This window comes from Mastacembelus armatus, chromosome 15 (genome assembly GCF_900324485.2).
Source record: "Mastacembelus armatus chromosome 15, fMasArm1.2, whole genome shotgun sequence".
Classification (NCBI taxonomy): Eukaryota; Metazoa; Chordata; class Actinopteri; order Synbranchiformes; family Mastacembelidae; genus Mastacembelus; species Mastacembelus armatus.
The window spans coordinates 293,639-319,362 of NC_046647.1; the positions used below are offsets into that span (position 1 = coordinate 293,639).

The following is a 25,724-nucleotide window of genomic DNA, read 5'->3' on the forward strand; positions in this document are numbered from 1 at the left end:
TATAGCGCCAAATCACAATACAAATTATCTCAAGGCACTTGAGAAGTTCCTTCCTTCCCTCTTGGGTCTCATTGTAAAGCAGAGCTGCAATAGGCAAAATTCCTGATAATTTGGTTGGTTCACTGGTGATTGCCCAAAAGCTCAGCATATATGCTGAAATAACAAAAGATAGTAAAAATAAAGAAAATGTGTTTGCTGGGAATGCTGCTTTTTTATGGTCAGAGTAATCTAGACAACACAGATACTGTGTGCTGGGGATGGATGGTTAGGAAACCATTTTGCTGAAAAGAGTTTTGTACTCCTAAGAGCAGCATATTTGAAAAAAAAAAGACAAAAAAAGAAATAAATGGAAACTTAAAAGTTAACTTTAAGGGCAGCGAACTTGCTTCGAAAATGAAAAAATTGTAACTATGAACATAAATAATTTCCTATTAATTTCAGAGATTTCAAAAGAAGTTATTGTATTTGGGCCTAAAAACCTCAGAAATAGCTTTTCTAACATTATAGCTACTTTAGATGGCCCTGGCCTCCAGCACTACTGTGAAAACCCAGCCCTGCCTTCTTTCACTTGTGCAATATTGCCAAAATTAGGAATGTCCTCTCTCAAAATGATGCAGAAAACTAGTCCATGCATTTGTTACCTCAAGGCTAGATTACTGTAACTCACTACTATCTGGATGTTCCAGTATCTCCATAAAAAGCCTCCAATTAATCCAGAATGCTGCAGCCAGAGTCCTGACAGGAACTAGCAAGAGAGATCATATTTCTCCTATATTAGCTTCTCTTCATTGGCTCCCTGTAAAATATAGAATAGAATTTAAAATCCTTCTTCTCACATACAAATCCCTTCATGATCAAGCTCCTTCAGACCTTAAAGACCTCATAGTACTATATTATCCCAATAGAGCACTTCGCTCTCACAATGCAGGTCTACCTGTGGTTCCCAGAGTTTCCAAAAGTAGAATGGGAGGCAGAGCATTTAGCTATCAAGCTTCTCTCCTGTGGAAGCAGCTCCCAGTCTGGTTCAGGAGGCAGACACTCTCTGTACTTTTAAGGCTAGACTTAAAACTTTCCTCTTTGACAAAGCGTATAGTTAGGGCTGGCTTCAGGTAGCCCTGAACCATCCCTTAGTTATGCTGCTATACGCCTAGACTGCCCGAGGACCATCGGTGCACTGAGCTCCCCTACCCTAGCCCTAACACTCTCTTCCCTTCCCCTCTCTTCCTCTCCTCCCTCCTTACATGTATATTCCACCATTGAATGTCAATAATGTCACTAACTTCGTGCTCTCTCTCTTCCATAGTTTGTGCTCTCTCTCTCTCTCATTCTCTCTCTCTCTCTCTCTCTCGCTCTCTCTGTACATTCTGCAGGTGTCCCTGGTCCTGGAGCTGCAGATACTGGCCCGTGCTGAATTCCAGCAAGCAGAAGAAAAACATGCCTCCAGGTCATCCTGAGCAAACAGTTTGATGTTATTTTCCTTTGAGCTGGTCCAACCCCAGTTATACTAATTTGTTTAGCTGACTCAGGCAGAAATTCACGTTTACTCGTCACATGTTTCTGCTTGTGTCAGAGCCAGGAACATGGATCTGTTCCAGGTAAAGACTGAGGCAGGTTCAGACACACTCAACCAGCTCTGTGCAAAATACTGAAGAACATGTCATATGCATTATTACATCTTTGGCAGCAATATTATTAGATACATCCAATTCAAGGGCATTAACCATTTTCTTTCATTTTACTACCTGACACATTAAACGGGCTGAATCATGTTTCCTTCAATATATAATGTATTTAGACCTCTACAGGAAACTATAGACTGTCCAAATTAGTTAACAGGTATCACGGTGGACACATAGGTTACCAAGAACACTATATAGAATTCATATTATACTTAGAGTTATTGGGGAAGCAAAAGATTAGATTAACAAGTAATCACTCTTGGTTACTTCACTGAATTAAACACTTTAGTCAGCCAAGAAAAGATGCCCCTGTTTTTTTATTTCTTACAAATTGTATTCAAAAGTTTTCAGGGACACACAGGTCAATCAAAAATTTTTCATAATTTTAGATATGCTAAGCATTCTAGATGTGTCTTGACCAACAACTTCTCAGCACACTTCATTAACTAAGCAGTTTAACGACAGCGTAGAATAAATTTAAGCTTGTTGTAATATCAAATGTAATTATGAAAAATCAGGAACCTCTAAAGTGAAATTAATGTCACTTTAGCTATATTTCGAAGTGTTTTCTATCAATAGCTGTATTGTTGACAGTCAGTACTGATTTGTCCTTAATCCTCTGATGCACCTTCAAAAAAGTCAAAGGGAATGTTAATGTCCCTACAACACAAAAATGTGCTTGGGTGCATCAGAGGGAATTAAACCAAAGAAGCAACCAAAGTCAGGATCACTCACCTACTCTGAAGTTGGGTGCTGTCAGGGTGTCTGTGGCATGACCATTCTCACTGATGATGGTGGTGGTGTTTCCCAGCTCACAGTTGTTGTGACATCTTCCTCCAATGCAGGTAAATTTGCAGATGGTGGGTGTGAAGACCACCTTGATCCTTCCTGTATGATTGCCCACTGCTGTCGAAAACATGGCGCAAACCATGAGGAGGGGGAGTGAGAGCACACAAACTTTTGTTATTGTTAGATCCATTGGAAAATGTTAAACCAGTTTCAGGTTCCAGATTGCCACAACCAACTGCTGGGGCTCAACTCAAAACAACAACAGAAAATCTAAATTATAACTTTCAATTTTGAAAAACTTGTGATTTGTCTCCTCCTGCCACTTATTTACTACCAACTACCCCAACTACTTCCACTGCTCCTAAATCCAGTGGTGCCTCTGATATATGAGCAGCAAAAAAAGAAAAAAGAAAAAAATCAGAGACTTGAGTCAGCAAACAAAACTCTAGGATGTCTTCCAATTCCTCATTTTAAGTTTCTGAGAGGTGGATATTGGCATGTGAGCATACAAAACCTTATTCCATGCCACCTTTAGCTCCTCTGCCTGCACATCTTCCTTGCTGGTTTTCTTCTCATTTTTTCATCCTTAGTTTTTACTTGAGCATAGTTTAGCAAACTATGTTCAAATAAAGAAGGCAATCCAAAAATACTTTGCCACACTGAGATCAGGAAGACATCTCAGAAGTTTTTAGAAGTATAAGTTTGTTATACCCGTCTCCCCATTGGCTGAGAATTTTTCCCTGTCCATAAAGCCCAGCCTACAGTACAGAATCTGGGAGCTTGAAGTGGAGAGGGTGAGCAGCTTTAAATATCTGGGGGTACACATTAGTGACCCAGCTGATTAAGAAAGCACAGCAGCAGCTGTACTTTCTGAGGAGGCAGAAGAAGTGTGGCATGTCATCTACAGCTGTACTGTTGAGAGCATCTTGACTAGCTGCATCACCGTGTGGTATGGCAGCACTACTGCGATGGACCGCAAAAGTCTGCAGAGAGTGGTGAAGACTGCTGAAAAGATCACCAGTACTCTACTGCTCTCTTTGTCTTAAGGACTCCACCGATTCCCAACACACTCCTACCCTCGGGCCAGAGGTACAAGAGTGTGAAATACCAGATTTCCAGGTTAAGGAACTCTTTCTTTCCTTCAGCCATCAGACTTTTAAACAGGTAGCCAGTGGACACAGACTGGCTGAATTGCTTCAACAATTTGCACATTGCACATTTAATTAATTTACTGCTGCTATTATTATCATTGTGGTTCAATTTGCCCATCTGTTACTGTTACTGCTGCTATTTTTATCACCTGTGGTACATATTGACTATACTTAGTATTTATCTAGATTATACCTGATCATTTTACTTGGCATGGACAGCAAAGAAAGACTTTTATTGTACAGGAAAACATGCTTTCCTTACTGTGTATATGACAATAAACACTTTGAGTCTTGAATCTTGTATCTTGAGAATCACGGGGAGGAGGGAAGAGTGAAGAACACAAATCTGACAAAAATAATGCTTATCATACTATCATTTTCACATTATCATTTTCCTCCAGGTCTTTCACTTTTATTCGCTTTCATCAATCTTATGTCTTCCCTGTGCAGTTGTCTTCTGTATTACTGTGCTGGTCCAAACCCCTGTCTCCAGAAGTCAGCGCTTTGTCTGTGGCTATCGGCTCTTTGCAGAGGCATAAAGCAGGTAAGAAAGAAAACAGTGGATAAGATGTACCAGGCTAACATTCACTAAGTGGTTTAGTGCATTCAGGATCATATATGACTATCCAGGTTTCCAAGTCTAAACGTGGTGTGTGCGACTCCCTTTCGTGGGAAGATTATTTCCAAAAATAATAAACAAGGAAAATAAACTTTATCAACCAGCTGGTCTAAGGAAGAGAGGGGCTGCTGGGGGAGCATCAAGTAGACATGTATGATACAGCCTTGTCTGACAGAGTGGCCTCATTCATGTTTAGAGCCTACAAAGCCAATCTGACACTTGTATTTTCATAGAGCATACGTTTTCACAGTGTGGACGTCAGGTACACCAAATCAATCTTAGTGTTTAGTGCATGTATATGACTAGTTCTGCAATGCATTAAGAAAAATTGCCTGCATCCAAGCTGTTACTTAATGTTTCATTTTATTTATTTATCTTTTTTACAAATGAAAACTAAAAATCTTTTTATAGGGCTCTTAGTTCAACATAGTGATTAGATTAGATTAGATTAGATTAGATTGGATTAGATTAGATAAACTCTATTTGTCCACAAGGGAAATTCCTTGGTCACAGTAGCTCAGTTACATACAGACAATGTTGAAAACTATTAAATAATAAAAATGAAAATAGAATAGAATACAAATAGTGCAATGTTTGTTTTTGCTGGTTTTTAAATCTAAAATATGTATTAAACAGCTCACTTTCACCTCATGCAGCATTGTAATAGTAAAATTACAACAAAATTAAAATGAAAAGTGAAAAAAAATGAAAAGGGATTTCTTCTGTTGTCTACTTTCAAAATCGTGCTGCCTTTGGCTAGTTTTCCAGAAAACTTCGGGGGCATATGTCTTTAAAACAGCCTGTCAGCCAGTCAAGCAATGACGGGTTGTCTGACAGCTTATTGGTTTTGATTCATAACAATCACATTAATCCTACTATGTTAAAATTTATTTGACAAGACTTTGAGCAGTAGATCCCTGACAACAGCAACAATAAAATGTTTTTGCATTCAGAAACCTTCTGAAACCTCCCTCCCTGCTCCAACATTTCTATGCTCCTCTAAGAATGTGCACATTGCTGGCAGATTTCTTTGGTTGTGCAAATAGGAGAGCCAGGATAGCATCTCAGACATAACATTTTAAATGAAGCAATTCAAATACTTGACAATATTTGCTAAAATGTTAAATATGAGATTTTGCCAGGCTGCAAAGAGAGTGGAAAGTGTGTAGCAGTGAGGGATAATAGCATAAACGCTGGTCAGAGGGGTAATTTCTGATGTTTTCCTTTGGCCCACAATAGATTTTTGTAAGCCAAGCAAAGAATTTCAATTGAAGATCCGTCAGGGAAAAGTGTGACATTAGGGACACTAAAATCAGGATGATCGGGATAGATAACAAAAGGATCATTTTAGAAAGCCCTGCCCTTTCACTCTGTTTTTGCCACTCAGGGCTGTAAGCTAATTAGAAAAAATAATAGGTAGTTGGCTTGATTACTTGACAGAAAGTCTCAGAATGGGGTTAATGAGAAAACTGGTAGTTCAGCATGCACATAAAAATTCCGTTAGCATATTAAATTTGCTGCAAGAGGAGAAAATACACTGAACCTAGTATAATCTTGTTATGTAAGAGCCTTTCCCTTCAGACTGTTTGGTGCTTGTATTTGCTGTTGTTATTATTATTATTTTTATTATTTGCATCAATTTATGGTTTTTGCACCTATTCTTAACCCCTGTTCTATGTTGTACTGTGGTCCACAGAACATTTTTTATTTCCATGTATGAATGTCATGCATATCTGTGGAAAGCAGAACCTTTTTGTAAGATTTTATTTATTCATTTTTAATATTTGCTAATTATCTGGACCTGTACATCAGGAGAATCAATCAATCATTAATGTGTCATATCATAACTTTTTTCCATTCTTGGAACATGGAGAAATGTAGCAATCGTCCACATCAAAATGTACTGTTGGGGAGCACTACCGCATATATGAAGACCCAAACAGCCTTATTTGTAAAATCTGATCATCATTAGGTGACATCAATTGCGTCATTCAGGCTTAAAATGAAAAAAATATGGGGGTGTGGAGTTAGAAAGAAATGAGCTTATCAGACCTCATCTCTGCTACAGGTTCCATTGATTCTACTAAAATAACACATCACAAAGACTAAAGCATGAACAGTAATTTGCAAAGTGTTTAATGCAGGCAGCAGGTTAAATCATATGCATGTAAGAAAAAAGAATATATCACTGGTTCAAATTTATCTCAAATTAAAATAAAAAAACCACAAGCCCAACAATATCATAAGAAACAGCCAGTGAGGCAGCTATGGCTCAGGAGGGTACAGCGGTTTGTCCAATAACTTTAGCATAACTGAGTAGCATGCATGAGATGTCTCACTATGGGATACGCCCCATCGCGTATTTACAGAAGCACTGTACCACTACCCCAGCCCTGAGTGGCAGGCAGTCGTGACGTGTGTGTCATGACGTCCTGCCTTATAAGCTCCTGACACAATGTCACTAGTCATTCAAAATAAGCACTCCTCTTCTTGCTTTACTCCAGTAGCAAGAAGGGTGGTCCGATGAGATATCTCACTCATGCTACTTAGAGAACCGGGATTACGCAAGTAACCTAAAGTTCTCTTTTATAGCGCTCATTGTGATGTCTCACTATGGGATATGGAGACTCCCGTATTGCCAGACAAGCTTATCTCAGCAACCAACTGCCAGCCTTGGTCTCCACCAACGGATGCCTATGAGCAGGGCATATCCTTGGAGGAGCCTACTCCAAGGACAGAGTGGGCCAAACCCTGGGAATGACAACCAGTTTGTAGAACCTAACAACAGTAAGAGAAGATAACCAACTAGCAGCGGCACAAATGTCCTGAATGGATACCCCTCTGAACAAGGCCCAAGAGGGCGCCAAGCCCCTAGTGGAGTGAGCCCGCAGTCCCAAGGGAGCCTGGAGGCCCACGCTGTTGTAGGCCTGGAGGCCCACACTGTTGTAAGCCAGGGAAATAGCTTCCACAGTCCACTGGGAAAGCCTCTGTTTGGAGACTGTTTTCCCATGTGGGATTTTGCCCAGGATACAAACAATTGGTCTGCTTTCCTAAGAGACCTCCACATAAGCATGCAGTGCACAAACAGGACATGGCTTATGTAGATGCTCTTGTTCTTGGGAAGTGTGGCTAGAAAGCCTCAGCATCCACCTTAGAGTAGGACCCAAGCACCTTAGGAACAAAGGCTGGACTGGGCCTAAGAGTCACCCATAAGTTGCATGTGTAGTGGACGTAAGACAGGAATATGTTCACATTCCAGGACTGAGAGAGGAATTTTACCCTTAAGGAATTTACTGCCCCTAAGATACTGAGCTATTAAGATAAACAACAGGAAGTGCCATAGCCCTCTCCACCAAATACTGCACTGTCAAGACTCCATTTGACAAACAGACCACCAGCTCTGTTATGACACTGGGTCATTATTTGTGAGGGTTGTTATGATTTGTTTGTTGTTAGCTCTCTCCTCCCTAGTTCTTGGTGTGTGTGTATGTGTATGTATGTGTGAGAGAGAAAGGGGTGGGCGTGGAGTATAGGTGGATCTATGGGGTTGGTCCATTCAAACTGAATTGATGTTCCTGGATTGGTCCAGTCCTTCGGGGAAGACTATAAGCTCCCACTGACTGCAGCCGGAGAGCTCTTCTCCATCTCTGCCACTCCCAAACCAGCACTCTTAGTGTGAACTCTGTATCCGTAAGAAGCCAATCGAAGTGTGGAAACTGTTTGTTCATTTGATAATTGCAACCTTTGAGTAACGACCTTGTGACGATAATTGCACTGTAAATATTGAGCACCAAATATTCTTTTTGTAGTAAGAACCCCAGTTATTTTACTTTTGTTTTCTCCTGTTTATGTTAGGAGACTAGGGTAGTATACTTGTCTTTTTGTTGGTTTTGTTTTGTTAGGTAATAGTAGGGCTGCTTCAGCGTTTTTGTTTGTTATTTTGGGCCTTGGAGTGTTTGACAGAGTTACTTTTTGATTATATTTGGAAAATAAATGGCTTTCGTTAATTGTATTTAGTGGGCTCCTGGATTTTATTGAGAGTGGGAGAGTTTGGGAGAAAACTCACATTGTGTTATGCCCCGGTATCCCCTAGGCCGGGCGTAACAGCTCTTACTAAGAGAACCCCTATTAACAAACAGCTCTCCCCCTGCTCACATTCAGCCTTAAATACCTTAAAACCTATGCAATGACTTATGAATAATACTTGTTATATTTCTGCGGAATATCTAAACTGTCCTCCTTTTCTTTGTGAGACAGATTGGCTAAATTTAACCACCTTGCCCTTTCCTGTAGTGCAAGCATAGCCGTAAATTTCCCAGCGCAGTGCAGTGGCGAACACGTAGGCATATGTCTGTGACTGTGGTTATGTAATCCCACGTGGTGGTGTGGGGCACGTCAGCCATAGCCTCCTATGGTCCTATGTGCTCCGTTTGTTATGCAATCAACATAGAGCTGACATTAAAAGCTCTCACCAACAAGGCTACCGCATGTACGCTCTCTCAGTCAAGGTGGACTGAAAACGGTCGGCCTTGGATGGGAGGGTGGGTGGTACTGGTGAAGCAGCCGATAACTTTGGATCAAGATGTGTTGCAACCAGCGGCTCCATTGGCGGAAAGCAGGCTATCACGAGCTTGTCTATATTATCAAAATCCAAGGAAGACCCACCCTATATAGGGGAGAAGGGGGGTGGGGGTGTTTGCTGGAATATAGATTTTCCTTTCAGGAGATAGTAACTTCATCCAAGAGTTCCGAGAACACTGGGAGAAGCTGTCGTGCTGTTATGCTATCGTGGTGGTGGTGAAGGAAAGAACACGTGAGGACCCAATTGCGGAACACAGGCAGGTTTATTCCCCTGGATCCTCCAGGGCTCAGGCAAAACACAAAGTTCTCTGCTGTTCGGGCAGGCAGGTAGACAGGGAAAGAGAAAGTGCCGCTTGTCGTACAGGCAGACAGGCAAGGCAGGCAAGGCAGGGAAACAGAAACATGCTCTTCACACTAGTATTGGCCACTTTGTGAATTGGCCCCTCAAAACAACTGATCGTCATTTTTACCACAGCACGGCATACTGAAGCCCACACTATACATTTTATTTCTATTTTAATTTTTTTTTTTCGGATCAATTAATCCACATGATTGATTTGGCTGGATTCCCTTCCTGATGCAATCCTCTCATTTACTCGGGCTTGGGACTGACACTAAGACCGCACTGGCTTGTGCTGTTGAGTCTAACAGCCCCTGGTCTTCCAAAGTGGTAAATGGTGGTAAAATTTCTATAGCAGTTTTCTACACTCAGGTGTACTCAAAGCACTTTTACACTATTTTACACTCATACACTGGTGAAACAGCCACCAGGGGGCAACTTGGGGTTCAGTGTCCTGCCCAAGTACTAACTAGGCCCGCAGCAGGAGAAAAACAAGAACAGAGATTCACAGAGAAGAAGAGAATCAGGAGAGGCATACACTAAGCATGGGGGACTCCCGCCTCTTGAGTCAGGCACACAACACATACAGCCATCTCTCAGGACACACAAGAAGAGTGTAGCTTCTGCTCCCCCACATGAAGGAATCCAGTAATAAAAAGAGTTGCCTGCTAAGTTTGTGACGTCCTCTGCAGTTTTGTAGTAAATAGCTCACCTTAAGCTGAAACTCACAGCACAGTGAAGTTTACCATTATGAACCGGATGTGAATATCCACAGGAGGCGACATCAGTGAATTTCCACAGAATAATCTGCCAGATCCAGTGGTCAGTGGCCAGACAAAGAGAGCAACGCGATGACAAACAGATGTCCTAGGTCTGCAGCCAAAGGAGTTCCGAGGAATGCTGACAAGCCTTCTGGATACCCACTGTCCGAAGTGCAGTCAGCCCAATCCACACATTCAGGGATGGCCTGAACTTCAGTAAACTGAATCCCAGTAGAATACAGTGTTTTACATTTCTTACCATCCAAGTCATTTGGTTACATTGTGCCATTTTGGAGTCCCCAAAAAGCCATTTTGGTTTCTGCCTAGACATAGTCTTACAATGCAGAAAGTTAATTTTTAACTATCTGTCGCACAGTTTGGACCTGTATTCGTCCACAAATGTGACTCTCAGATAATTTGTCACTAGGTTCACCAGGAACACCTACATTCATAAATTTCTATTCAAAAACAACAAAAAAATAAGGCTAAGATAAAGCCAACATTTTTGCTAAGTTTTTGTCTGTATGTTTAGTTCAGTATGATGTAGCCACAATAACTATAATAATAATAGTATGGCTTTTTCACAATGAACCAGAAAGTGTTTCCTTTCCAGTGATACCATCAAAATGTAAGTAAGGAGCATAGTAAAACAGCAAGATTAACCCTCTGGGGTCGACGCACGCGCCGGCGCGTTTTGACGCATCTTTTTCTGATAAGGCCGAAACAAACTTAAATTACTCCGTCAATTCCAATAGTACAGATAAAAGAAGTATATCATTCAAATCTGTAAAGGGTCTAGTTTTAGTGGTATACCATCATATTAACAACAAAACGTTGTGCTTTTTTTAAATAAAGAAAGCCGACAGGGTGCGCTCTCGGACTTTTCTGTCTCTGCCATTTCTCTTCACAGACGCGTAAATAAAACAACCAGAATCTCAGCGAATACTTGCCTCATAAAAATAAGAATTATATGGCTAGAAAGCTTGAAATGTTTTCTTTTAAGTGAAACAATTCAAGTCAAAAACAAATCATCACTTTTTATTTAATCCGTATGAACGTAAGGAGAAGTCCGTTTTTTCCTGTCTCACCTCATTACAGGTAATGCGACCCTGCCTTGTACTCTGTTCACTGTTCAGATGTAAATAATCTCAGGTGAACCAGGTAAATATGTGCACACCCCCGAGAAATGACACAAAATATCAAACTCCATCATAGAATTTACTCACTTTTTCGACGCGTTTGGATGATGGCGCGTTACGCACGTGAAGCGGCGCTCCTTACATTCCACACAGAGACAAACAGTTTAGTTTGTCCTCAGAGTAAAAACACTGATTTTAACTCAAATGAGGATCGTTTGGCTCCTCATTGTGTTGTATTGTACTGCACTAATCCGTCCCATCTACATTGACTGAAAGGCTCATTATGCGCGCCTTTGTCTGGACGTTCAGTGCGTCTTTTGTGTTCTCAGGTTCTCACATGACTATTCATCCTCAGACACACCCTCTTGCATATGGCCTTTCTCGACAAAAAGTGTCTTAGAAAATTTAAATCAGTGTATTGTTTACTGTGAATGTGTGAACAAGATGACATTCACAGCACTCTGAAGTAAACACTTTAGCCTACAACATGCTGGTCTCCAAAGTCTTGTGAACCAATGTTCTGTTTGTGTTTTATGGTCTTATTTCAGTGAGTAAAAAATTGTAGTTTTTCACTAGCCATGCATAACCACTTTTTTCTCAAAAACACAATAATGTATAAACTTGAAGCTCACATATTATTGTATAATTTTTGTGCTGATTACAGTGTTATTAGACTTTAGACATGTTTAAAAGACACTGAAAAAAGCACAAATATCATGACATGTCAAAATTTGTCCAGGCCCCCAAAACCCCCTCAGACCCCAGAGGGTTAACTGATTGGTTCAATGGTGTGCCAATCAAATTATCAACACTACGCCGCATACTATTTGCCGAATTTTACCAGAAGAAGAGCCTGGTTTGGCTAGCATCAAGGTGGGAGAAAAATGCAGAAAAGCCATGCCTTCATATTTTTTTAAGCAATCACATTCAGCTTCATGCAGTCACTCCCACAATTTCTGAAAACTGCACTGTAAATTTACAGATTAATTGGTCTTTTAGACTTAGAGTAATATTTGTAGATGCACAACTAAGGTCTGGGCCAACAATAAAGTGGTAAACAACAACTGTTGTTGTAACATACATGGCTGAGACCCTATCATATACCAGATTGTGAATCTGAGAATTGAACAACAGAACTTTACAATGTTGTGACTAAAATACCAGATCATATTGTTTCACAATAACAGATGTTAACCCTCAGGGATCGATAAACGCGCAGGTGCGTTTTGTGGCATCTTCTCTTTATAATGCCGAAACAAACTTAAATTACTTCGTCAGTTTTGATTGTACAGATAAGAGCAATATATCATTCGAATCTGTAAAGGGTCTAGTTTTATTTGTATACACTCATAATAACAACAAAACATTGTGCTTTTGTAAAATAAAGAAAGCAGACAGGGTGCGCTCTCTGTCTTCTCCGTCTCTGTCATCTCTCTTCACAGACATAAATAAAACAATCAGAATCTCAGTGAATACCTGCCTCATAAAAATGAGTAATATATATATAGAAAGCTTGAAATGTCTTCTTTTAAATGAAACTATTCAAGTCGAAAACAAATCATTTCTTTTTATGTAATCCGTATGAAAGTAAGGAGCCGCACAGTTTCTCCCGTCTCCCCACATTATAGCTAATGTGATCCTGCCTCGCACTCAGTGCAATGTTCATATGGAAATAATCTGAGGTGAGCCAGGTAATTATGTACAAGCCCCCAAGAAATGACATAAAACGTCAAGCTTCATCATAGAATTTACTCACTTTTTCTGTGCGTTTGGATGATGGCACGTTACGTGGGTGAAGAAGCACTTTGGATTGGAGCACTGTTCCTCAGAGGAACATCTGATACATCTGCATTGTATTGCAGTAATTCCCTCTCAGCCACATTCCTGACTGAAAGGCTCATTATTCAGCTCATTGTGCAGGTCTTTGTCTTCTCAGGTGAATCACATGATTATTCATGATCAAACACACATTCCTGCATATGTCTTTTCTAAACAAAAAGTGTCTTAGAAAATTTAAATCAGTGATTAAAACGTTGATATTCACATCATTGTGAAGCAAAAACTCTGGGCTACAAGATCCAGTTCTCCAAAGTCTTGTGAACCAATGTTTGTGTTTTATGGCCTTATTTCAGTGACTTAAAAATTTTAGTTTTTCAGTAACCATGCATAAACACTGTTTTCTTAAAAACACAATCATGTATTAACATGCTGCTCACATATTGTTGTAGCCCAGTTTGCGCTGATTACAGTGTCAGGGCATGTCAAAACTTGTCCAGGGCCCCAAAACACGCTTAGACCCCAGAGGGTTAAAAAGACTGTTTAGTTGACCTAAAACAAAAGGCCTCCTGTAGGGCATGAGAAAATTCAGTCAATGAACTATAAATGTAAATGGTGAGGTTGTTTTGGGTGGGTGGGGGTGGTTCTTGTTACCATGTGAAACTCTACATCACCAAGAGAAATCATTTTGAATTAGAATTTCAGTGATCAAATAACAATGAGCCAGAATTTATGTTATAAACTGGAATTTGTTATAACTTAAACTGGTCCACTTGCATCACTTGCCCCCCCGATACAAGGGTCAGCTTGTAACAATGAACTCAAAACAACCCTTATGTGGACAATTTCTTTGTGACACAGTACACTGCTTGCTAACACTCTATCTAGTAAGTACAAAAGGGAAAGGGGGCTAGTTCTAAGGTTTGTGTTTTACACAAACTGTCTGTAAGGTAAAAGATAATTTGTTATATTGAGATCCATACAAGACTTCAGGACTGAGTTTGCATCTTTTTCCAGTTCTTTTCTTGTGAAAGAATATGGATGACTGTGTCACATTATTCAGCAGTTGGAATAGCCCTAAAATATTCATACTAGTAATCTAAGTACACCAGCTTGTGCAGACTGAGGTATCTGATCTCTAAAAAGTACTCAAGGGAGATTTGAAAGTCTCCTGTGCATTCTGGCCAGATGCTGAAAAGGTGCGAATGCACCTGTCTTGCCAAGACACATGGATGAGAGTGTTAATACTGATGGGTGATAAAGGGAAAGTGTGAATGCTTGATCCCTACAGCGAGGTATCCATGAACCATGTCAACAGCCATTACATGAATGATTTGTAATTTACAGAAAATAATGACAGTTTTAATTGCTGAGAAAAAATGCAATTAAATACTTTTCTGGTTTCTCGTTGTAATTATAAAAACTCTCAGACCAGCTTAGAGCACATTTATGCACAGTACTTAGAATAAGTCAATTTGACAAATACCTATTTGGAAGGTAAAGTTATTTCTCTATGGCACAGGTGTCAAACTCAGGCCCGTGTAATTATATTTGGCCCGTGAGATCATGTCAAATTTGTATTAGAGCTGGCCCGCCAGTATATAGCGTATACACCGCTAATTCCACAAATCCCAGAATGCTTTGTTAGTGCGTTGGCGCGTTAGTCGAGACCGCCAAGCACCCCCTCCTTTTTTGTTGACAATCATTAGCAATCATCATGCTACCAATCATGCTACCAGTCACCTCGGACAAAATTAATCCACCCCGCCCCAAAAATGGCCAAACGAAAGATGGAAAACAGGAGCTTTCAAGACAGGTGGGGGGCAGATTATATGTTCACGAATATAAAGGACAGACCTGTTTGTCTTGTGTGCGGAGCCACCATGGCTGTAACGAAAGAATATAACCTAAGAAGACACTATGAAACGAAACACCACGACAAGTACAAGGACCTGGACGTAAAGCACAAGCTCCAGAAGGTAGAGGAGATGAAAAAAAGTCTGGTTTCATGGCAGACTATGTTCACAAAAGCAAAATCACGAAGTGAGGCTGCTGTAAAGGCTAGTTTTACTGTGATAGCAGAGATTGCAAAACCAGCCCTTTAATGAGGGCGAGTTTGTCAAAAAGTGCATGGTCAAAGTTTGCGACATCGTGTGCCCAGATAAAAAGCAAGCATTTTTAAATGTGAGCCTGTGCAGAAACACTGTGGCTGAGCGTACATGTGATCTCGCCACCAATCTACACGAACAGCTGATGGAAAAAGGAAAAGATTTTATCGCGTACTCTCTTGCTGTGGATGAGAGCTGTGACACATCTGATACTGCCCAGCTGTCAATCTTCATCCGTGGCGTGAACTCGAGTCTGTGCGTTACAGAGGAACTTTTGGGATTAAAATCAATGCATGGCACAACTACAGGAAAATAAATCTTTGAAGAGGTATCCAAATGTGTAAATGAAATGAGGCTGCCTTGGGATAAACTTGTTGGACTGACAACAGATGGTGCCCCCGCGATGTACGGTCAAAAGAGTGGACTGGTGGGCAGGATTCGGGAGAAGATGCGAGAGAACCATGCAGGTGAGCTTGCAGTTTATCACTGCATCATACACCAGGAAGCGTTGTGTGGCAAAGCCCTGAAAATGGAACATGTTATGAGCACCATAACACGAGTAGTTAACTTCATAAGAGCCAAAGGTTTGAATTACCGTCAGCTCAAGACTTTTCTGAAGGAGTTTGGTTCGGAATACACAGACGTCCCCTATCACACAGACGTGAGATGGCTAAGCCGAGGAAAAGTACTGAACAGATGTTTTGAGCTGCGTGAGGAAATCTGTCAGTTTGTGGAAAGCAAAGGGAAAGACACAACAGAGCTCAGGGATAAAAAGTGTGAGCTGGCATTTCTGTGTGACATCCTGACCCATCTCGATGTGCTCAACCTGCAGCTTCAGGGGTGGGGCCACGTCATCACAGACATGTACGCTGCGGTGAGGGCTTTTAAGACCAAGTTGTGCCTGTGGGAGACTCAGATGCTGCAAGGAAACTTGGGTCATTTTCCGTGCTGCCAAACCATGAAAGAGCAGATATCTCCCACCGTGTTGCCTAGTGCACAGTTTGCTGAAAAACTCAGCATACTCAGCGCCGAGTTTACCCGGCGATTTGCCGACTTTGAAGCCCAGAAATGCAGATTTGAACTGCTCAGTAATCCATTTGCCGTTGACGTGGAAAGCGCACCAACCAACCTCCAAATGGAGCTGATTGAACTCCAGTGTAGTGACACACTCAAGTCAAAGTATGACTCTGTGGGTGCTGCACAGTTTCCATGTTTCCTCCCCGACACACTGTCCCAACTCCGTGCCCAAGCTGCTCAAATGCTCTCTATGTTCGGCAGCACATATCTATGTGAGCAACTGTTCTCTTTGATGAAGATGAACAAAACACCACTCAGGAGTCGTCTCACTGATGAACACCTTCACTCAATCCTGAGGATTTCCTCAGCTCAGAGCCTAACCCCAGACATTGATGCACTCGCATCTAAGAATAGATGTCAGGTATCTGGCTTGAGCCAATGTGCACCAGAGTAAATCAGAGTGTAGCAAATTGAGCTTGAATGAATGTTGTCTTTATGCACTTTTTCTACTCCAAGGCAAGGACTGTTAATAGATGAAAGATTGCATTTTCATTGAAGGAAATTATTATTTTTGGTTGTTTTGTTGTTGGCCTGTGAAAAAAGATTTACATTATTAAAAAGGAACTCGAAAGGCTACAGATAGAGAGAGACATAAGAAACGAATACCACTGAGTTTTATTTCAAATTTAATTTCTCATGTGTTTATTAAGCTTCGCTTGTTCCAAATTCAATGTTTATGCAAAACTAAAGTTTGTTTCCATATGAAAATGTTCAACATTACATATCTGGAGAGAAGTAAAAACATGCACAATTGCGGTCAATTTTTCAATAAATATTGAGTTTGGCCCGCGACTTCGTCCCAGTTTTTAATTTTGGCCCACTGTGAATTTGAGTTTGACACCCCTGCTCTATGGCTTCCCCAAATATGTACTGAATATAAATGGTCTGCCAATGTCTCCCTCCTATATGTCTGTGTATTCTCTCTGGTATTTATAAACTGAACATAAACTGAGCTGAGGAGGTTATTGCCAAACTGGGTCTGGGTCACCTTGGCCAGTTCTGGGTTTGCTTAAGACTGCAGTTCAGCAAAGCCAAACATCAACATGGTTTGTCTGCTGACCTCCCCATTAATATGCCTCTGTTGGCCCCTCTGCCTGTGGTCAGATGCACAACCACTTAAACTGCAGGATGCAGATTCTTTGATAAATACTGACTTATTCATAGACACATACTAGAAATGGCCTTGAAATTATGACAAGCCACAATAACCAACTTCAGTTACGGCTGTTGTTGATCTGTCATATCTATAAGAACTTGACTGCCAGCCAGAATTGGTCTAAAAAACCTTTGGCCCAAAGATTTTTTTTTTTTTGCCTCAAAATGGTTTGGCCATCTCAGGCATAAAATATGTCTCATAAAAATCTGAATACCACAAGTCAATGGAGCTTATCATCCAAGCATGAACCTCAGTTTGTTCATGCTCACAGACACACTGCCAGCTTAAGAGTCCCTGACTTGACTTGTCTTTTTTTAACTACTTTTTTGACATTTAGCTTGATAAATCTTATTTCCTGGTCTGTCTATGTTTCCTTAATATTTGGACTACAATTTTTTTATCTGGTTTACCAAGTTGTAGGTATGACAGCAATGCATTGCACTGTTGTCAAGCCAGTGTGCTGCCAGCAGCTTAACAGCCAGCCACTCCAGACTACCACCAGAAATATCACTTGATATCTTCACAAAATGATCTCCATGTTTAATTTGGCTATCTTTGACCTGTCAAAATGACCTGTTTTGGCAGCCTCTGTTACAGTATACCTGTTTACCCATTTTTTATATGAGCATGAGCAAGTTCTTGTATTTTTTTATAAATACTACCAGGCAAAGACACAAAAGTGTATATGGTAGCAGAACACCTTAGGCCTAAAAGGGATGATTGACTTTTGGTAATATCACTAAATTTGTGGCTTTATGTTTTGGACGGTAGGATGGAGAGAGCGGCACAGCTGTCAAATGATGACTGGTGGTGAGAGGGACCAGGTAAATTCAAATGTGCAATGAAGATGAACTAGGAACATCTAGCCAAAGTCATCATCTTTAACATCTTTAATTTTGACCTCCAGAAAAATTCAAAAAAGTTGGAGACATGGAATCCAAATATGCCATGTTCAAATCCTCTAGTGTGGAAGCTAAAACGGGTGGTAGTTAGCATTTTTATAAGGGGGAGTTGTGTATGTATACATGTTTCTGGTGTGGGCTGGCAGGTGTCTTTATACTTCTGATCCAGGTCCTCAGAGTAAGCTTTTAGTTACGTTAGTCCTGCTCTTTGAACAACCAATCAGATGACCTGAGATCCATCATTTTTACTTCATCCAGTTTATAATAGCATGACTTAACGTTTTATAGCAACTTATTTTTTATCACATGTACATTTGTCTGTGTTGATTTGGTGTTCATTTTTATTTTGCTCTATTTCCTTAATTTTGTTTCTGTACTTCAACTACTATTGTGCATGAAAGGTGCTAAACAAATAACACTGGATTGACCTAATTTGACTATATAGCTGAAAGTGTGACGACATATGGATTGTTGATTGTCACACAATAAATAATGTCTTTTCTGTTGCAGGGCTATTGAGAATCAGTAGACTTAAGTGGGGACAGATAAGGGATAGAGAGGTTGCACTCTAGGTAGCCTCTCCCTTTCACATCCATTGAGGCACATGTTAATTGAGCATTTCTCTTCCAAATTATAGTTATTTTGTTCCATCTCTTCAATCCTAACTCACCCTACCTGCCTTTCGCTGAAATTGCCCTCAGAAAAGTAGACTAACAATTCATTTCCGACACTTAGAAGCAGCAGGCAATGCCTCTTTATGCCATACAAATAAAAAATACAAAGTCAGGTGTGGTCATCTAGTGGTCACTGATTATCCCTTAACTAATACTCCACACCCCGACCGGTCGAGGCAGGTGGCCACCCAAACTGAGCCCGGTTCTGCTAGAGGTTTCTTCCATTAAAGGGAGTTTTTCCTCTCCACTGTCACCAAATGCTGCTCATAAGGGATTTGTTGGGTTTCTATGTGCCTTGAGATGATTTTATTATCCCTTGATAATATACAAATAAACTGAATTGAACTGAACTCATAAAACAGACATTGTTTTCTTGATTTAGCCTATTTGGATAATAATGGCCCTTCATTACAGGTCGTTATTTGTTCATCACAGTATCCACATCTAATATAGTGAAGGCAGCAGCTAAGTAGAGGTGTCAGTTTGTAACTTAAAAAAAAAAAAAAACTTTCCTAAATCTACCATATGTATCTTGCAACATTAATTACTATGAATATGTTTACTGCTTCATACTTTGTTGCTTTAGTATGATGCTATTCTCTAATTTGCTTACCATTCCCTGTAACCATCCACTGGTTTTCAAATTATTAATTTTCTTGCAGACTTGACACCTTTGTGAGACAAACATGCTACATGTACATGTGTCTTTAGTATTTATAATAACACAAGCATTCATGACTGTGATGAATTATGCATCTCAAATCATTATAAAAATGGAAATTGAAGACTAATAGCAAGAGGGCAGCACAATGGATGAGTGGTTAGCATAGCACTGTTGCCTCACAGCAAGAAGGTCGTGGGTTTGCAACCCGGCCTTTCTGTGTGGAGTTTGCATGTTCTCCCCGTGCTTGCGTGGGTTTACTCCGGGTACTCCGGTTTCCTCCCACAGTCCAAAAACATGTATGTCAGGTTGATTGGTGACTCTAAATTGCCCATGTGTGTGAGGTTGTGTGTCTCTATGTGGCCCTGTGATGGACTGGTGACCTGTCCAGGGTGTACCCCTGCTTTTCACCCAAAGAGAACTTGGATAGGCTCCAGCAGATCCCCGTGACCCTGGTTAAGGAATAAGTGGGTATAGAAAATGGATGGATGGACTAATAGCAAACAATGCACTAGAAAATATCTTTTACAAACCATTCTGTTGACTTTCACACTTTCCTGTCTTTAAAATTACCAGATAAACATAACAACATGGTTTTAGGATGACTTACTCACCATGAAACGGGTTGTGTCTCACTGCTAGTGGGACCGGCCTTTCTGGCTGGGACTGGACGTGTGTCTGTATGTGTGTTGTATGTGTGTGGTAGTATTTGGGCTTTAGAGCATACTGCTGGCTTTGACCTGGGTGCCGGATCCTGGAGGGAGAGAGGAAAACACAAACAAATACCATAAATACAAAATTGGCAACACAGGATAAAAAATTGTAATATAAAATACAGTCCAGTTTGTAAGTATTTGCATTGTTTTAATTATTTAGATTAAAATGTTGAAAGTACATTAAAGTACCACATCTCAACTTTAATTTGAGTATGAATAGTGTGAGTGTGAATATTAACAGATAACAACCTAACTACAAGGGTTCTTAAATAAGCACAGGTCCATGCACAAAAGCCTGAGTCAAGAAGTGTACAAGATAATGAGATGTCAGATGTGGCAAAATACTTGGAGGCAAATCTCAGGTCAAGGGATGGCAAATTTAATAGGCAAGGCAACAGGCAAAGCAACAGTCACAACAGAGGATATGTTCTGCAGAACGGGTCAATGCCAATTGACCAAGAGCACAGAAAATGATCAGTTTTTGTATCAGCTGGCCCCCTGTTGGTGTTGCTCTCCGGGTAAGCGAATCACTTTTGTCTTGCAAGCGTATCGTGTTGTGTGTGTTGTATAGTTCGTCTACAGACTAGCAACAGACTAGCTATAGTTTAACACACCTAAAAACTAACTAAACTCTAAACAATTCATTAACTGCTACATTCCGGTACTAGTCAAGTACCTTTCTATTTTGACCGGTATTTATTGCTATTTCCTGACTTAGCGCTCGTTAGCCTACCGGTTAGCTTAGCTGGCTAGTTAGCTTAGCTAACATGGCCTCTCCCTCTCTCTCTTTCTTGCTCGGTGTGCCACATGTTTAGTTATTCCTCTGCCTCCTTTAGCGATAATGATACCTGTAATAAGTGTAAGGTTCTGTTAAGCCTTGGAGGCGAGGATCACTGATTTGGAAGCGCGCTCCGCACCTTCGAACAAAAGCCAGCTAGCCTAGCCCCGTTAGCTGGTGTGGAGCCACCGAGCTCAGGGTCTGTTAGCGGTCCAAGGGCAGCTCCGGAGCAGCTCGGAGAATTAGCCTGGGCGACGGTCCGACGGAAACGTACTCCTAAGCAGAAGCCCACGGCTCATCACCTGCCTGTTCACGTTTCTAATAGATTTTCCCCGCTCAGCGACACACCCGCTGAGAAACCGACTCTGATAATTGGCGATTCCATAGTCAGGAACGTGAAAATAGAGACACCAGCGACCATAGTCAAATGTTTCCTGGGGCCAGAGCGGGCGACATCGAGTCAAATCTGAAGCTGCTGGCTAAGGCTAATCGTAAATATGGAAAAATTGTTATTCACGTCGGCAGCAATGACACCCGATTACGCCAATCGGAGGTCACTAAAATTAATGTTGAGTCGGTGTGTAACTTAGCTAAATTAATGTCGGACTCCGTAGTTTTCTCTGGACCCCTCCCCAATCTGACCAGCGATGACATGTTTAACCGCTTGTCGTCGTTCCGTCGCTGGCTGTCTAGGTGGTGTCCAGCAAACGATGTGGGCTTCATAGACAACTGGGCCACTTTCTGGCGAAAACCCGGTCTGGTAGCGAGAGACGGCATCCATCCCACTTTGAATGGAGCAGCTCTCATCTCTAGAAATTTGGCCGAGTTTATTAGCCGACCTAAAGCCTGACAATCCTGGGTGGGGACCGGGATGCAGAGACTCAGTCTAAAACGCCTCTCTGCAGTTTCCTTAGACCCGCCACCCCCCTCAAACCACATAGAGACTGTGTCTGCCCCTGGAACATATAAATCAAATAAATCAGAAGTTAACAGAAGAGGAGTTATTCATAAAAACTTAATAAAAATTAAGACCACTCCTCTTATTGAACAGACAAACAGAACTGTCAAATGTGGACTATTAAATATTAGGTCTCTTTCATCTAAATCTCTGTTAGTAAATGATTTGATAACTGATCACCAAATTGACCTACTTTATCTTACTGAAACCTGGTTACAGCAGGATGAATATGTCAGTCTGAATGAATCAACCCCCCTCAGTCATAAAAATTATCATGTTCCTCGAAGCACAGGTCGAGGTGGAGGAGTAGCTACAATCTTCCACTCAAACTTATTGTTAAACTTTCATCCTCAGAACAATTTTAACTCATTTGAGAGCCTCACTCTGAACCTCTCGCATCCAAACTGGAAAACACAAAAACCAGTTCTACTTGTCACTGTGTACCGTCCACCTGTCCCTTACTCAGAGGTTTTAACTGAATTCCCTGACTTCCTGTCTGATCTAGTGCTTAGATCAGATAAAGTTATTATAGTGGGAGATTTTAACATTCATGTAGATGTTGAAAATAACAGTCTCAGCATTGCATTTAATTCTATATTAGATTCAATTGGTTTCATTCAAAATGTTAATAAACCCACCCACTGTTTCAATCACACCCTTGATCTTGTTCTGACCTATGGCATCGAAATTGAACATCTAATAGTTTTTCCCCCAAATCCTGTTTTGTCAGATCATTCTTTAATAACTTTTGAATTTAAAATGATGGATCATGCAGCATTCGGAAGAAAACTCCACTACAGCAGATGTTTATCCAACAACGCTGTTAATAAATTTAAGAAAATGATTCCATCTTTATTTACGTCTATGCCAAGTATAAACATAGTGGAGGGCAGCTGCTTCAATCCCACTCCCTACCAAATTGATCATGTTGTTGACAGTGCTGTAACCTCACTGCGTGAAATGCTTGATTCTGTAGCCCCTCTGAAAAAGAAGTTAGTGAATCAGAGAAGACTAGCCCTATGGTATAATTTACATATTCGTACCTTAAAGCAGGCATCACGAAGGCTGGAAAGGAAGTGGCGTTCCACAAACTTAGAGGAAATTTTTCTAGCCTGGAAAAACAGTCTACTAACATATAAAAAAGCTCTCTGTAAAGCCTGAACTGCATACTATTCATCACTAATCGAGGAAAATAAGAACAATCCCAGGTTTCTTTTCAGCACTGTAGCCAGGCTGACAAAAAGTCACAGCTCCGTTGAGCCCAGTGTTCCCTTAGCTCTCAGCAGTGATGAATTTATGAGTTTCTTTACAAATAAAATCACAACTATTAGAGAGAAAATTCAGCAGATGCTTCCTATACCTGCCATAAATGAATCTTCTACTACAGTAGCTCTTGAATCATCTGTAGGACCTCAGTTATGTTTAGACTGCTTCTCTCCCATAGATCTCTCTGAATTTACATCAGTAGTTGCTTCATCGAAATCATCAACGTGTCTCTTAGACCCCATCCCGACTAGACTGCTTAAAGGCACCCTGCCATTAATGAACTCATCTTTATTGGACTTGGTAAATTTATCTCTAGTATCAGGCTACGTACCACAGTCCTTTAAGACTGCAGTAATCAAACCTTTACTCAAAAAGCCTAGTCTTGATCCAGGAGTCTTGGCTAATTATAGACCAATATCCAACCTGCCATTTATTTATAAAATCCTAGAAAAAGCTGTTGCTAAGCAGCTATCAGACCACTTACACAGGAATGAACTATTTGAAGATTTTCAATCAGGATTTAGAGCACATCATAGTACAGAAACAGCACTGTTGAAAGTTACCAACGATCTTCTCTGAGCCTCAGATAATGGACTTGTTTCAATACTTGTCCTCCTAGACCTTAGTGCAGCATTCGACACCATTGACCACAACATCTTATTACAGAGACTGGAGCATGTGATTGGTATCAGAGGAACAGCGTTAAAGTGGTTCCAATCCTATTTATCGGACAGATTCCAGTTTGTTCATGTCCATGATGAACCTTCCACACGAACAAAGTTACTTATGGAGTTCCACAAGGCTCCGTGCTAGGACCGATTCTGTTCACCCTGTACATGCTTCCTTTAGGATATGTCATTAGGAAGCACTCTATTAATTACCACTGCAGATGACACTCAGTTATATCTATCTATTAAACCTGTTAACACAAACCAGTTAACCAGACTTCAAGCCTGTCTAACTGACATAAAGGCCTGGATGACCAGTAACTTTTTACTTTTAAACTCGGAGAAAACAGAAGTCATTATATTTGGGCCAAAAAATCTCAGAAATAACTTTTCTCAAATTATAGCTACTCTAGATGGCATAACCCTGGCCTCTAGCACTACTGTAAAAAACCTTGGAGTTATTTTTGACCAGGACATGTCCTTTAACTCACACATAAAACAAATCTCTAGAACTGCATTCTTTCACCTGCGCAACATTTCCAAAATTAGGAACATCCTGTCTCAAAATGATGCAGAAAAACTAGTCCATGCATTTGTTACGTCAAGGCTAGATTACTGTAACTTATTACTATCTGGATGTCCCAATATCTCCATAAAAAGCCTCCAATTAATCCAGAATGCCGCAGCCAGAGTCCTGACAGGAACTAGCAGGAGAGATCATATTTCTCCTATATTGGCTTCTCTTCATTGGCTCCCTGTAAAATAATTGGCTCCCTGTAAAATATAGAATAGAATTTAAAATCCTTCTTCTCACATACAAATCCCTTCATAATCAAGCTCCTTCATACCTTAAAAACCTCATAGTACCATATTATCCCAATAGACCACTTCGCTCTCAGAGTGCAGGTCTACTTGTGGTTCCCAGAGTTTCCAAAAGCAGACTGGGAGGCAGAGCCTTTAGTTATCAAGCTCTTCTCCTGTGGAACCAGCTCCCAGCCTGGGTTCAGGAGGCAGACATTCTCTGTACTTTTAAGGCTAGACTTAAAACCTTCCTCTTTGACAAAGCATATAGTTAGGGCTGGCTTCAGGCAACCCTGAACCATCCCTTAGTTATGCTGCTATAGGCCTAGACTGCCCGAGGACCATCGGTGCACTGAGCTCCCCTATCCTAACCCCCGCCCTTCCCTTCCCCTCCCCTCTCTTCCTCTCCTCCCACCTCATGTATATTCCACCATTGAATGTCAGTAACCTTGTGCTCTCTCTCTCCCCTAGTTTGTGCTCTCTCCCTCTCTCTCTGTTGTCTCTGTACCTTTTGCAGGTGTCCCTGGTCCTGGAGCTGTATATCGCTGATGTGCAATTACTGGTCCCACCAACCTGCAGTGTCTATTTGTTGTTTATTGTTGCTGTTCTTTTCTCTCTGCTCTATCTACTCACCCCAACCGGCCGAGGCAGATGGCCGCCCAAACTGAGCCCGGTTCTGCTGGAGGTTTTTTCTTCCGTTAAAGGGAGTTTTTCCTCTCCACTGTCGCCAAGTGCTTGCTCATAAGGGAATTATTGGGTTTTTAGTTTTAGTTTTTGTAAAGTGCCTTGAGATGATTTGTATTGTGATTTGGCGCTATACAAATAAAATTGAATTGAATTGAATTGAACTGAGTACTTTCTTGGTAAGGTGACCAAAGGTGGGTTGCACCCTGGACAGGTCTCCAGTCTATCACAGGCTTGACACAGAGACAGACATTCGCACCTCTGTCCAGTTTGAGTCACAAATCAACGTAACCTGCAGTGTTTGAAAAAAAACTGTGTAGTATTTTCAGACAATAGGCCCTCTAGGTGCAGTGCAAAGTAGAGGACAGACATTAATCATCTTTCCAGCACTAACATATACACACACTGAAAGATTTGGCCAACCACACACAGAAAGCCAA

The 25,724-nt window shown here is 40.9% G+C and overlaps 1 protein-coding gene across 7 annotated transcripts in view; it reads right to left on the reverse strand.

Annotated features, from left to right (window-relative positions):
• The window catches only part of ltbp1 (latent transforming growth factor beta binding protein 1), a 206,642-nt gene that overhangs the window by 107,420 nt on the left and 73,498 nt on the right, over window positions 1-25,724 (reverse strand). For 6 of the 7 annotated variants that reach the window (XM_026308759.1, XM_026308760.1, XM_026308761.1 and 3 more), the window contains exons 4-5: window positions 20,028-20,167; window positions 2,415-2,585 (exon numbers count right to left, since the gene is read on the reverse strand). In XM_026308759.1, the coding sequence (XP_026164544.1) occupies window positions 2,415-2,585; window positions 20,028-20,167 (311 nt within the window). The remainder of the gene's footprint in view (window positions 1-2,414; window positions 2,586-20,027; window positions 20,168-25,724) is intronic. The other variant, XM_026308755.1, reaches the window with a different exon arrangement.